Source organism: Mastomys coucha, unplaced genomic scaffold (assembly GCF_008632895.1).
Source record: "Mastomys coucha isolate ucsf_1 unplaced genomic scaffold, UCSF_Mcou_1 pScaffold22, whole genome shotgun sequence".
In the NCBI taxonomy this organism is placed as follows: domain Eukaryota; kingdom Metazoa; phylum Chordata; class Mammalia; order Rodentia; family Muridae; genus Mastomys; species Mastomys coucha.
The window spans coordinates 141112954-141126683 of record NW_022196905.1 but is presented as its reverse complement, the minus strand read 5'-3'; the positions used below and the strand labels follow the sequence as shown (position 1 = coordinate 141126683).

Sequence of the window (13730 nt, the reverse complement as noted above, 5' to 3'; positions counted from 1 at the left end):
CTGTCCTGGAACTCACTTTGTAGACCAGGCTGGCCTCGAACTCAGAAATCTGCTTGCCTCTGCCTCCCTAGTGCTGGGATTAAAGACGTGCGCCACCACCGCCCAGCTGCATATTTCTTTATGTGCCTGTTGTGACTGGCTCTTTGCACTTGGTATCATTTTCAGGATCCCTTGTGTTATAAGTTGTACCAGAATTTTGTCACTTTTAATGGATGTGTTTTTTACTGTATTTACATGTTTTATCTGTTTGCTTAGTGATGGCTTTGAGTTGTTTGTGCCTTTTGGTGGACAAATACTTCTATGAAGTCAGGACAGCAAGTTTTGGGGTGGTCCTGCCTTCTCCTTTATGTTGGGCATCTGCTTGGAATTGCTGGGTTAGGGCCCATGAGGATCTCAGCAGGAAAGGCCTTCACCACTCAGGCCTGGTGGGCAGCATTCCGACCTGGAATCCTTGTAAAGGAGAGAGCCGACTCTGGTCCTCTACATATCTCCTCTGTATGTGTGTGGTACAGTTCACACTTGTGCATCACACATGCGCATGCACACATGCACAGCCTATTTCCCATTGAATGGCATTAGCACCCTTGCTGAAAACAAGCAGAAATGGAGGAATATGTGGGTTTATTTCTGGGATCTTGGCTTTTGTTTTGTTCTGTGTTTTTGAGACAGTGTCAAGGCTGTCTTCAAACTTGTTAAGTAGAGGCTGACCTGACCTTACAGATGCTGGGGTGACAGGCCTGTGCCTCCACTCCAGCTGAAACCTCAGCTCTGTTTCCTTGACCTGCCCATGTGACCTTCCTCTAGTGTTACTGCTTTGATTATGGGTGCTTTGAAGTGAGTTTTGAAATCAGGAAGTGGGGGTTCTTAGACTTTGTTCTTTTCATGATCACAGTTGATCCTTCTGCATCTCATGTTAATTCTGCATGTGTTTTAGAATCAGCTTGCCAGTCTCTAAACAATTCCCTGGAATTCTGATAGGGATTGCATTGATTCTGGTTGTTTGTCAAGTATTGCCATCAGATTTCTGATAGTGTGTGGGTATGGGTTTTTGTTTTTGTTTTTTTTTTTTTGTTCCCCTCAATATCCTTCAGTTTTCTTCAGTAGTTTTAAAAGAATTTGGAGATTATAAATCACTTCCTGTGTCCCCCCCCCCCAATTTGGATGGCTTTGAAATTGTGGTCTTATTAAAGATTGTTGAGTACAAAAGATGCAGAATTAAGCAGTCTTATGTCTTATGCCTAGCTCCTCAGAGCCCTTTATTCCAACAACTCTTGTATTGGTTTAAGACTCTTTGTGTGAGATTGTGGTATGTGGATAGAGACTGGCCAGTTCTTCCTTTCACACTGAGGATTTTTTTTTTAAGATTTATTTATTTAATATACATATTTGTTTGTTTATTTATTTAATATACACTGTTGCTGTCTTCAGACACATCAGAAGAGGGGGATCAGATCCTATTACAGATGGTTGCAAACTACCGTGTGGTTGAACTCAGGACCTCTGGAAGAGTAGTCAGTACTCTTCCCCCCCAAGACAGGGTTTCTCTGGGTAGCCCTGGCTGTCTTGGAACTCACTCTGTAGACTAAACTAGTCAGTACTCTTAACTGCTTCGCCATCTCCAGCCCTGCTGTTCTGTTGAGTTTTTATGGATGTTTCCTGTGTTTATGTGTGCACGTGCAGCTCTGTGTTTGTGTGTGTGTGTGTGTGTAGGCCACAGATTTCTTCAAGTGTCTATCAAGAACTAGCCTAGGTTAACTGGCTAACCCCAGGCCAGTGAGAGACCTTGTCTCAGAAGTCAAGGTGGATGGCCCAGGCTTTGCCTCTTGGGTGCTGTGATTGTAGATGTGTCACCACTCTTGGCCTTCTTATATGGGTTCTGGGAATTGCAGTCATGTCTGTGTGCACATGGCAAACACTTTCACAAACAGGTGAGCAGTCTCTGTATTATCAGGTTGAGAATGTCTCCTGGATTCTGTTCCGTTGGGTTTGTGTCTTTGTGTCTTTGTTTTCCTTGGCCATGAAAAGGTGTCTTTTGTGTCTACTGAAGTGAGCAGGCGATTTTACTTAAATTCAGTTAGCGTGCTCTATTCTAGGAATTAGTTTTAGGCAGTCAAACTACCTTGCGTTCTTGGGATAACTCTGGTGTGCCACTGGTACATGGCTCTTCTGGAGTGTTGATGGGTTTCATTTGCTAGTGCATTGTTGGAGATTGGTTGTGTGTACTTCTTGAAAACTGGTTTCTCATTTTTTTCTCCTTTATCTGTGTAGCTGAGGCTGGCCTGGAACTCTTAGTCCTGCCTCAGCCTCCCAGCAGCTAGATGACAAGCCCGCAGTTGTGCCTGGTGTGGGATCTGTTTTCTCGTGTGTGTGAATGTGGTGTATGAGTGCATGCTGGGTGGAGGCCTCTTCTGTCACTCCATTTCACTCTGCGGAGACACAGCCTCTTGATGAACTTGCAACTCACTGATTTTCTGCTGAGCTGGCTGGCCGCCCAGCCAAACCCTGTCAGTCTTCCCTAGTACTGGGGTTTCAAGTTTGCTTATGGCCTTGAGCAGCTTTTATGTGGGTGCTAGAGGTCTGTACTCAGGGTCTCATGCTTGCACAGAGACCCTCCTAACCAGTGAGTCATCTCCCCAGCCTGGGATTTTATTTGATTTAGTCTGATAACCTCCACCTTTAGTGTAATTGTGTGACTGGTTCACGTCTAGTATTAGTGAGACAGACTAGTTTTCACGTCTGCTTTCTGCTACCTGTGTCCTTGTCTTTCCTTTACTGTTCTGTATTGTGAATATGGAGGTTGATCTTGGGTGTCAGCTGACAGGATTTATAATCAACTATAAGATAAACCTCTTGGCATGTTTGAGGGGATTTCCTGAAAGATCTAAGGCAGGTCACCTAGCCTGAGTGCAGGTGGCAGGCCTGTCCACATATGGAGGTTCCAGACTGAGCATCAGCATCCATCTTTGCTTCTTGACTGTAGATGCAGTGCAGCCAGCTGCCTCAGGTTGCCTACATGCCTTTCCTACCAAAGTCAAACCTTGAGCCACAATAAACACTTCCTTCTTAAGTTGCTTTTGTCAAGCAGCACAGGGAATGTTTTCTCAAGTAGCAAATCTAACTGTTTCTGATATTTTGGTTTTTAGAACAGTCTTGCTGCAGACTCAAACTTACAGCTTTCCTGCCTTAGCCTCCCCAAGTCTTGGGGTTGCTGGTGTGTACCACCACATTCAGCTTTCCACTCCTTTTCAGGTACTGTTTTAGATGTGTTTTATTTTCTGTGTCTGAGTGTTTTGTCTGTATGTATGTTAGTGTACCATGTGTATGCAGTGCTGGAGGAGGCCAGCAGAGGATGTTGTAGTAGAGAGGGAGTTAGACTGTTGTGAGCTGTTACGTGGGTGTGTGACCTGGACTGGATTCCTCTGGAGGGTCAGTAGTGTTCTTAACCACTGTGCCATCTCTCTAGCACCCCTATACTCTTAAAATCAAGTAGTTTTTGCTGTTAACTTTTCCCCTCATTCTGTAGTCTTGTAACACATTTTTTTATTGCTTGTCTATTATAGTAAAAATGTAGTGTTATATTGTTAGAGGGCTGGCAAGGTGGCTCAGCGGGTAAGAGCACTGACTGCTCTTCCAAAGATCCTGAGTTCAGATCCCAGCAACCACATGGTGGCTCACAACCACCCGTAATGAGATCGGACTGAGGTCGGACGCCCTCTTCTGGTGCTTCTGAAGACAGCTACAGTGAATTACACCAGAGCGAGCCAACAGAGGTCCTGAGTTCAATTCCCAGCAGCCACACCTATGATGGCTCACGGCCATCTGTACAGCTACAGTGTACTCATATACATAAAATAAATAAAATAAATCTTAAAAAAATATTATTAGCAAGGACTTTGGGGCAGCTAGTCTTTTGTGACAAATAAGTCTTGCTGTGGAACTAAATCTGAGTGTGTGCTTTACAGATGAGTAGATTCTAAGTGAACGCAGCCTAGTAATTTAGAGTAAGTTCTGTGGGAGCTAGTGGGTTGAGGTTATTAATTTGCCTTTCCTTTTGAAAAGTTATCCATATGGAACAACAGACTTTGGAAGAAATTGGTCTTGTAGGAGGCCATCAGTGAGCCAATTTATTCCTAAAAATTCTTTTCTTGGAGCTTAGTTTTCTCTGCAGAAAGTGTTTAAATTCAGTTCCTTGGCCAGGTATTGCTTCATCTGTATTGTAGCTCTAGTTGGATGGAAAGAGTTCTAACTCTGTTAGAAGCAAGACAATGCATCTTGAGACAGTAGTTTCAGAGCTGCCTGCTGTCCACCAAGAGGGAAACTCCCTGGGAAGTATCTGAGCTTTGACAGTTACTTGGGGAGATTGACCATTCAGAGGGAAGTGCAAGATCTGTTACCTGCAGTCATCGTGAGCCTCATGGGTCTTGCAGAGAATGAGGTTTGAAGCCATGTAGATAGAGCAGATTGTTAGAAAGCAAAAGAGGTGCTCCTGAAGCAGAAGCTGGGCCACAGAGGTTAAGGTACAGGCAGCTGGGGCTACATGCTTTTCTCCCGCTTATCTTCTGGTGCACAAGATGACTGGGTCGTCCCGAGCCAGTTCCACCATAAGCTACTGCAGCTACCTAGAGGTCATCAAGTAGAGGGGCATTGACCCACTGCCATCAGCTGGTCTAGACCATGGGTATCTCCAGACTATCCAGAGCTCCAAATGTCTGAGCACCGCCATCTTGCTTCATGATGATATAACTCGTGTGTGTGTGTGTGTGTGTGTGTGTGTGTGTGTGTGTGCGTGCGTGCGTGCGTGTGTGTGTGTGCATATGGACATGCAGAGGACATCTTTAGCTGTAATTCAGTCAGGCACTGTCCACTTCTTTTTGGGGGGGAGTTGGGGGCAGGGCCTTTCACTGACCTAGAGTTCAACAAGTAGTGGGCCGTCTATATCTACCTCCCGATGCTGGCATTATTGTACACACCACCACACTGTGTATTTCTTTTATTTATTTTCCTTTTTTTTTTTTTTTTTTTTTTTTGGTTTTTCGAGACAGGGTTTCTCTGTGTAGCCCTGGCTGTCCTGGAACTCACTCTGGAGACTAGGCTGGCCTCGAACTCAGAAATCTGCCTGCCTCTGTCTCCCAAGTGCTGGGATTAAAGGTGTGCACCACTACTGCTCCATTCATTTTCATTTTTGAGGCAGAATTTCTGTAGTCGTGGCTGCCCCGGAGCTTGCTATGTAGACCACGCCAGCCTCAGATACACAAAGCTCTACCTGCCTCTGACATACACACGCACATGCCCCAGTGCTGGGTTAAAGGTGTGCCAGACTTTACTTTTCTTCTCATGTGTGGTTTCTGTGAATTGAACTCGGCTCCTAATAGATTGTTTGGTAACCACTAACTGACTGAGCTATCTCCACAGCCCATATCGCCACTTCTAAGAGAATCATGGGATTCACTTACTAACATCATCCGATATCAAGACCATATTTCAGTAGCTCAGGTTGTTTCCAGCACACCTTGTGTGGTCTTTTGTTCTTTGGAGTCATGGTCCAGTAGTGACTCATGCTGTTGATTTGGTTCTGTGTCTCCATGAACCTAGTACAGCCTCCTCTTTACTCCATGGCTATTGAGCGGCAGGTGGGTTGTCACATTGAGCGAGCAAGGACTTACTGGGTTTGTTTGTTTCCTGTGGTCTTTAAATGTGCTCCTTTGTCCTTTGGTTTACTGTAAAGTAGAAATAGGTGCAAAGGCTTCGCTTAGTCTGGGAAGAATGTTCGGTGACTCACTGTGGGACAGAGTTGGGAGAACTACCACTGTGTCCAGGTGGAGACCGCAGGCGTCTTCCCTATAAATGAATCACTTTACTTCCAGATAGTCAGTCATGGGGCTTGCCACTTTGCCAGGATCTTCCACAGGGCATCCATGGATAGAAGAAATAGACAGTGATTGGTTATTGAGTCAACAGCCAGTTACAATCCTGAATAAGCACTCCAGTGTGACATTCAAAACAAACAAATGGGGCAGATCAGTAAAGGGAACTCAGCACAGCATTTGTGGGTAGGATGTGCATACCAGCTGCCCACAGTAAGATTACACTGGGGGCTTGAGCATTTGCTATTAGAGTATAGGAGCTGCCCTTCAACTTGAGTCCCTGAGACAACACTCCTCAGGGAAGACATCTGCCCATCAGTACAAAAGGAGGAGTGAATTAGGGCTGTGCCATCCCACAAGACCTAATGACAGGTGGAAACTGCCCTGGCCATGTGCTGAGAAGCAGTTCGGTTCTTGTGCATGCTAGTCACTTTCATGTTTGATGTACAAATTTTCCAGGTTTGTGAATGGAGGCTACTCCATTGTGGAGACTGTGTTAATCCGATCAGAAGTTTTAGGAAAGTTGCAAGTGTGAAAGTTGTCCAGATGTTCTCACTGGTTATTTGCATTTTGTTAAATCCACTTTGCAAATAGAATATTTGCACATACTCCATCTCTCTGGACCATCTATAGTTTCTTTCATAGCACTGCCATCGGTTTTGGTCTCATTTGACCTTGACAAGATGAGTGGGACAAGACAGTTATTCTGCATGTTGTTCCTCAGATAGACTTGGTTGATGTCCCTTCATGATTAGATTCACCTACATTTTTTTCCATGTACAAATACTGGTTCATCAGGCTTTTCTAGTGTGATGTTGCTGCCATGTTTTACTTTGTAATTAATTTCTGGGGAGATACTTTTGAGATAACGGTAAATATATTGTTTCTCATCATTTTTACTCATTAGATTTAGGGTTTTCTGTATGTGATTGGCAGTTCATTTTAAGAAGGAGGGTTCCCTTCACTCATTTGCTCATGTACTTAAAGCAGCACGGACTCTGCCTGTATAGACTGTGATCCATGTCAGCGTTGACAGTGAAGGCGCAGATTGCCTCGCACGCCCAGCAGACATCACACGGGCTCTTCACTCCTTGTCCTGTATAGACTATGCTCCATGTGAGCATTGATAGTGAAGGAAGGAGCAGATTGCCTCGCATGGCCAGCAGACATCACACGGGCTCTGCACTCCTTGTCCTGTTCTGTATTTCTCTTGTAACTGTCTCCCCTTCCCCCCCAGCTCTCCCTCCACAACCCCAATCTTGCACTGGACAGTGCCTTGCAGTGGAGAATGGTGCTTAGAAACAGGCGCTTCTTCCTTCTTCCTTCCCCACCACCTCCTCATCCCCTTTCCCTTTCTTTCTTTCCCTCCTCCCTCTTTCTTCTTTCCTTCCTTCCTTCCTTCCTTCCTTCCTTTTCTTTCTTTCTTTCCTTCTTACTGTGAATTTATCATAATTTCAAATCAAATTAGTGTTACAGATTGCTTTAGAAGAGTTCTCATGGTATTTCTGAAACTCAGCATAACTTTGCTTTGTTCTTTTGGCTGGATAGTTACTGACCTCTTTTCTTAGAGCAGGTGAACATTTTGAAGTGTGGAAAAATTATATTTCAAGCTAAAATGTTTGGATTTGTTCTATCTAAAGAATTTTTTATTACAGAGTGAAGAAAGACTTAATAAAAATGTCTTAGGGCTTAACAGAATACTGGTTCTGTTATATATAGAATTGAGATCGCTAAAGAGTTTGTTTTGAGGATTAAATTCCAACATTTTAAGGTGATAAATATAAAGTTCCAGGTATAGATTTCTTTTCTTTTTGAAATATTTACAAATTGTATCTGCCTGCGCGCCTGCTTTCATGTGGGTATGTGCGGTGCTCATAGAGAACAGAAGAGGCTGTCAGGTCCCCTGGAGCTGTTCCAGGTAGTGAGACATCTGATGTGGGTGCTGGGAACTGAACCTGGGACCTCTACAAAAGCAGTGAGTGCTCTTAGCTGCGGACCCAGCTCTGCACCCCCCATATTTTCTTAATAAATGGTAGTTTTTTTTACTATAGATGAATAGTATGCTTATAGGCATAACAAGCATGAAATACATGTTTAATATACTTGGTAATGTAGATTTAAGATCTCATTCTAAAGCTTATAACTATACTGACTTGAAAATGAAAATTTCACATAAGCATATACCTTACTGAGTTTGAGACTGAACAGACCTGTGTGATTGCCTCACTTCCGACATGGGAGTTGGAGCATCCGATCTGGATCTGACCTGAAAGCCTCCTCCTCCCCAGGACAGGCTTTCATAGTGTTGGAAGGTGCTAGTCAAGCTTCTAAGGGAGGGAAGCAACCAGTAGTCCTACTGAACTGTAATACCCATGGTCCACAACAGAGGCATGGCAGGGTGTAATAGTGGCACTTAACATCTCGGTGGGAAAACAACAGCTTATGATCAACCTTGATAGGAGATAACTAAATGCAAACCAGAACCTATTGCTCATGAAGTCATGGACCCTAGGGGAGAGCCATACCAGCATAATTCCTCCCTGCATTCTAAGTACTTATCCTTATACCACAGATAAATGTAGCTCTCACGTCTCATCAAAGAAACTTATCTTTGCAGTTGAGGGAGATGTTACAAAAAACCTACAACTGGTTAAAGTGTATAGAAAAGTGATCAAGGGGTACCTAACTCTATCTGCAATACAATTCTTGCAACAAAGGCTTAAGGACCATCACTAAAGAGGGTATGGGAAGACTGTAAGAGTCAGAGGACCAGGAAATGTGCTTGTCAATTTTAAATGTAATAGTTTTTCTTTATCCTGGCTACCTCCCAAATAAGAGACAAAGACTATAAGATTTATTTGATAAGTTTTACAACAGAGAGCTGAGCAGTTATTAATCTATTCTGTCCCTCTAACTAATCTGGCTACCTCCCAGCCAAAGTCCCTGAGATAATAGAGATAGAGAATTGATCTGACTCTGCCCTAGGTGTGTTCCCATTATAGCTCTTGCTCCCTGCCCCCAACCCCATGGATAGGAAGTTCAGCTTAGCCGCTGTTGATCATTTTTTATTGACAAGTCAGAATAAATGGGGAGCAGTGTTTACACAACACTCAGGCAGGAGTTATTTAGAATAAGCATTACAATGCCATGTTCTGATTGCAACAAGATACAGGAGCAGAGAAATCAGCATTTGAACAATACAAGGATAATCTTCACACAGGCCACAAAAAACATTATGCCTACATGTGCTATGAGATTAAGTCTTTCAGAAACGGAAGGGAAGCTTCTCCCATGATCCCTTAACCATGGCTGCCTAAACAAGACTACAGCAAGGACAGTACCAGTCAGTAGACATGTTAACATGGAAAGAGTATCTCACAGGGCCCACCCCAGAAAAAAGGGGACAGGAAACTAATGACCACCGAGAGGGAGAATCATCTTCTTTAGGGATGAGCACCCTAATTGGGTATCTAATACCAATTGATCAGCTATAGAATTGTATATACAAGTAATATTATATGGACTGAACAAGTCATATTTATTTATGTACATATATATGTATGTGCATATATACATTATTAATAATAGGTTAATATTGCATGCCTGTTTTTATTGATCATTTTATTAATGAACTGTAAAAAGAAGCAAATGTTACTTGTTGCTTAATGTTCTTACATGATGTGGTGGTATGCATTCTACTATTGGATGAGAATGATTACATATATGAAATGCTAGGAGTACATTAAGATCTGCAACCATTTGGCCATTAATTTAGTCGTAGTTTAAGGTTTTCTGAGCTGACCGAGCAAATCATGTTCAGTGTTACTTATGTGATGTTGAGATGACAGATAAAAGAGAAAGCAGGCCACTTGTACTTTCCCATAAGAAAAAAAAAAAACATCAAAAACTTAGAGGACTTGCTGGAAGTTTTGAGGTTTGGGGGGAGTGATGGACTATAGGTGGGAAGGGAGATGAACCTGCCTGGATGCTCCATGGGAAAACAGTTAGGGTGTACTGAGCTACTTTTTTTTTTTTTAAAGATTTATTTTTTATTTATTTTATGGGTATGAATACACTGTAGCTGTACAGATGGCTGTGAGCTATCGTGTGTGGCTGCTGGGAAGTGAACTCAGGACCTCTGCTGGCCCGCTGACTCTGGCCCTGCTTGCTCTGGGCTTGCTCGCCCCAGCATAATTCACTGTAGCTGTCTTTAGACACACCAGAAGAGGGCATCAGATCTCATTACGGGTGGTTGTGAGCCACCATGTGGTTGCTGGGATCCGAACTCAGGACCTTCAGAAGCGCAATCAGTGCTCTTCTCTGCTGAGCCATCTCGCCAGCCCCTGTAGAGCATGCTCACCCAGAGTTGCTTTGTGCCAAGTCCTCATTCTGAGATGGCATTTATCCTCGCAGTGATGCCTGCTGTGGTGCTGGGCACTTGCTCTCATCTTCCTTTGCATGCTTCTAGAGAAGTGGGCCATGATTCGTGGTCTTAACTCTGCTTTGTGGCTTTGTAAACATGGAGCTCAAAGGAATGAAATCTTTATCAAAAGTTAGACTTAAGCTGTGTCTGTACTGTGACACTGTAACTTCTATTTTTTTCAAACCTTATTTTTAATGATGGTTCTTAAACGTTTTAGCCTCCCTTTGTAACTCACCACCCACCAGCGGTAGTAGAAAAGAAAGGATATTGGGGCTGGGGTAGCGGCTGTTTAGAAAGGTTCTTTGGAGCAATTCTCATCTGTGTTGTCTGGAAATCAGCAGTTCAGTTCACAGGTTCGCAGGCAATGGCAGCTCAGTCCATTCACAAACACTCCACAGATACACCAGCGGTAACAGTAACAGCGCTGACAGGACCTAGCAAAGACAGCCAGGCCTCAGCCTCTGCTCAGGTCAGTAGGAGGGACCAACAGGAACACCAGGAGAAGTTCTCAGCTCTGCCTATCTCAGGGAAGTGAAAATCAGTGAAGACTCCAAAAGTGTTGCACTGTACCAGCAAGCCATGTTCTCTTTCTTGTCATTCTCTCTCTGTCATTCTGTGGAGTCCTACATATACCCTCCAAACATCACGTGTCATCCACAGGCCTTGCCTCAGCATGTGCATCCAATCAGCCTGAGTCTGCAGAAGAAACTGCAGCACATCACCGGAAGTATTTTGGTGCGTTTCTCAATGGAGTCATGACAAATGGAGCTCAACTATGCAATGTAAGGTGGACCAATACATGCGTGTTGTTAGCACAGGATCCTTCATCAGGTGTCCTTTCATGTGCTTGCACTAGTAGAACATCCTCTCTTCTGTGTCTGCTTCAGTGAAGTTGCCTTAGCCTTTCACACTGTGTCCACTTAAAGGAAACATTCCTTCATGTGCAGCAAAATACTATCCAACTGACTTTCCAAAGAATCCTTCAGTTTCCACTTCAATGACACCATTTAAGATTCTGTGTGGCAGTGCCAAGAGCTTGCAGTGCCTGCTATAGATCTGCTCCTTTCCTTGCTGGGGGGAAAACTGAGGCCACCTGGTTATTCTGGGTGATGCTGTGGTTCATGTGAGAACTGGTTCAGAAATGCAGCTTCCACGTGGGCAGCTGCCACTCAGCCAGTTCGCTGCCAGCCTGTCTGTGGGATGTATAGCAGGCATTTGTGTCATAGCCAAATAGCCGTAGTAAGGTTCCCTAAAGAAAAAACCATGGCCTGGCTGATGTGCACCCCAAATATTCCAGAGTGTAGTCTACTTCTGTCCTCATAGGCTGGGTGGTCAGTGTTGGAGCATGAGTTTTTATTTTGTTTTGCCACCTTCTCCTCTCCCTCCTCCTCCTTTTCTTCCTCTTCCTCTCCTCCCCTTCCTTTTCTTATTTTCTTCACAGGGTCTCACTATGTAGCTATGTCTGTCCTGGAACTCACTATGTAGATCAAGTTGGCCTAGAACTCTATGTAGACCAGGATGTCCTTGAACCCATAGGGCCTCAGCCTCCTGAATTAAATTAAATGTGTACGTGGCTTTTATTTCAAGAATCAAATTCGGGGGCTGGAGAGATGGCTCAGAGGTTAAGAGCGCTGTCCATTCTTCCAGAGGTCCTGAGTTCAATTCCCAGCAACCACATGGTGGTTCACAACTATCTGTAATGGGATCTGGTGCCCTCTTCTGGCCTGTAGGCATACATGCAGGCAGAATGCTGTATACATAATAAATAAATCTTAAAAAAAAAAAAAAAGAATCAAATTCAACAAGCAAGGCCAGAAGATGACAGATACACAGATTGGGAGTGTCACTACATCTCAGCCTTTTGGCAGACATCAAATTAGAAGAAGTCTCTGATCCCACCCCGTCCTCTCTCTCTGGTACTTCTTAGCTTGGTATAAATATGGTTTGTTTTCTTGTCTCATTTGTTGACTTCAGTGGATTTTTAGGACATTCTAGGACAGCTGTGAGGGTTAAGCTTCATTCTCCTGTACAGTATGAAGCCGTGGTGTCTGCATTGCCAGGTACTTGAGAAATTCTCAGCCTGCTCTTGGGATGTGGCGTTCACACCCTCCCTGCTGCAGGCTGCTTCCTTTCCAAGGTCACTGACTTCCTCACCCCACAGTGGCTTCTCTCCTTCCTGGTTGGCTGCTCTCTTTAATGCACTGACCTTAGCTGACTCTATTCAATGTTCAACCTGGCAATGAAGTGCTAGGTTCTAAAATAAGGTTGGAACAGAAAACTGAGAAAAATTTATTGAACTTTCTCATTTATATTAAACAACAAGAAAAGTGAAAAAAAATAGTTTAGCATAAGCTGCATAATATGCAAACAATGCATATTTACATTTTGTATGTAGCAGGTCTGAATGCTTTACATTCATTTATTTCTCACTAAAGTACATTACCTTCTCACATAAACATGTATATTGTTCATAATTAACTTTTCATAGTAACTTGTCCTCATAAGTAACATCCCTCTCCCCCATACACACACACACACCTGGCCGTAGATATGGACATTGCAGGCAGGAGATTTCTAATTTTTAGATTATTTCTACAAACATGTTTATCTGAAAGTAAGTGAATTATTCTAATGAAAACAGTACAGGTTATCAGCTTGCTTTCATGTGATTTTGTATTTCTGAAACAGGGAGATGTGTTTCTATGTGGAGAGGGAAGCTGTCAGCTGGTCTCCTTGCTTTACCAGCAGTGTTTAGCACATGACTACTTTCTTGTTATCAGAGTGACAGGCCACAGTGTCTATAATCTCTCTGTATAGAAAGACCTCATCTTCCCAAAACTTTGTCCTAGGCAGTCAGGAGAGGTACACCTGGCATTTGCTTGTGGCCCGCAAGTTCTTAATATCTGTGTGTCTTAATTATCAATATCAAATATAATCTAACACCATAGTTCTCTGTAATAACAATATTGACCTGTGAGGCTGGATCCTCCCTGTCTTTTTTTCTAGGCTCTGGTCTTTGGCGGACTGACCTACATTGTACTTCCATGTTTTAGTGAAATGTAATGGGCTGCCTCCTTGTGGAGGGAAAGAAGGCAAGTGGCGTGGGATTCTGTTCCTCAGGAATCCCAGGTCCAGGCAGAGAAGTGCCCAGTCATTCACTTAATACTCAGGCTGCAGCCCGTAGTGCTTCATCCTCTCATGGGATCAGTTTTTGTAAAATATTTGGGGAGGAGGGGTCAACACAAGGTTTCTCTGTGCAGTAGCCCTGGCTGTCCTAAAACTCGATTAGTCCAGGCTGGCGAGATCCACCTGCCTCTGTCTCCTGAGTGCTGGAATTAAAGGTGTGTACCACCATTGCCCAGCAACATTTCTCTCTTTTATTATTATTATTATTACATGCATACACTGTAGCTGTCTTCAGATGAACCAGAAGAGAGCGTCTC

At 43.6% G+C, this 13730-nt stretch overlaps 1 protein-coding gene across 2 annotated transcripts in view; it reads left to right on the top strand.

Annotated features, from left to right (window-relative positions):
* The window catches only part of Usp12 (ubiquitin specific peptidase 12), a 54226-nt gene that overhangs the window by 13206 nt on the left and 27290 nt on the right, over positions 1-13730 (top strand). Inside the window, exon 1 of one of the 2 annotated variants that reach the window (XM_031338752.1) lies at positions 10942-11069. The exons of the other annotated variant lie outside the window; for it this stretch is intronic. Coding sequence (XP_031194612.1) covers positions 11043-11069 — 27 coding nt within the window. The 5' untranslated portion in view covers positions 10942-11042. Of the gene's footprint in view, positions 1-10941; positions 11070-13730 lie in introns of those variants that run through there. 2 annotated transcript variants of the gene reach the window in all.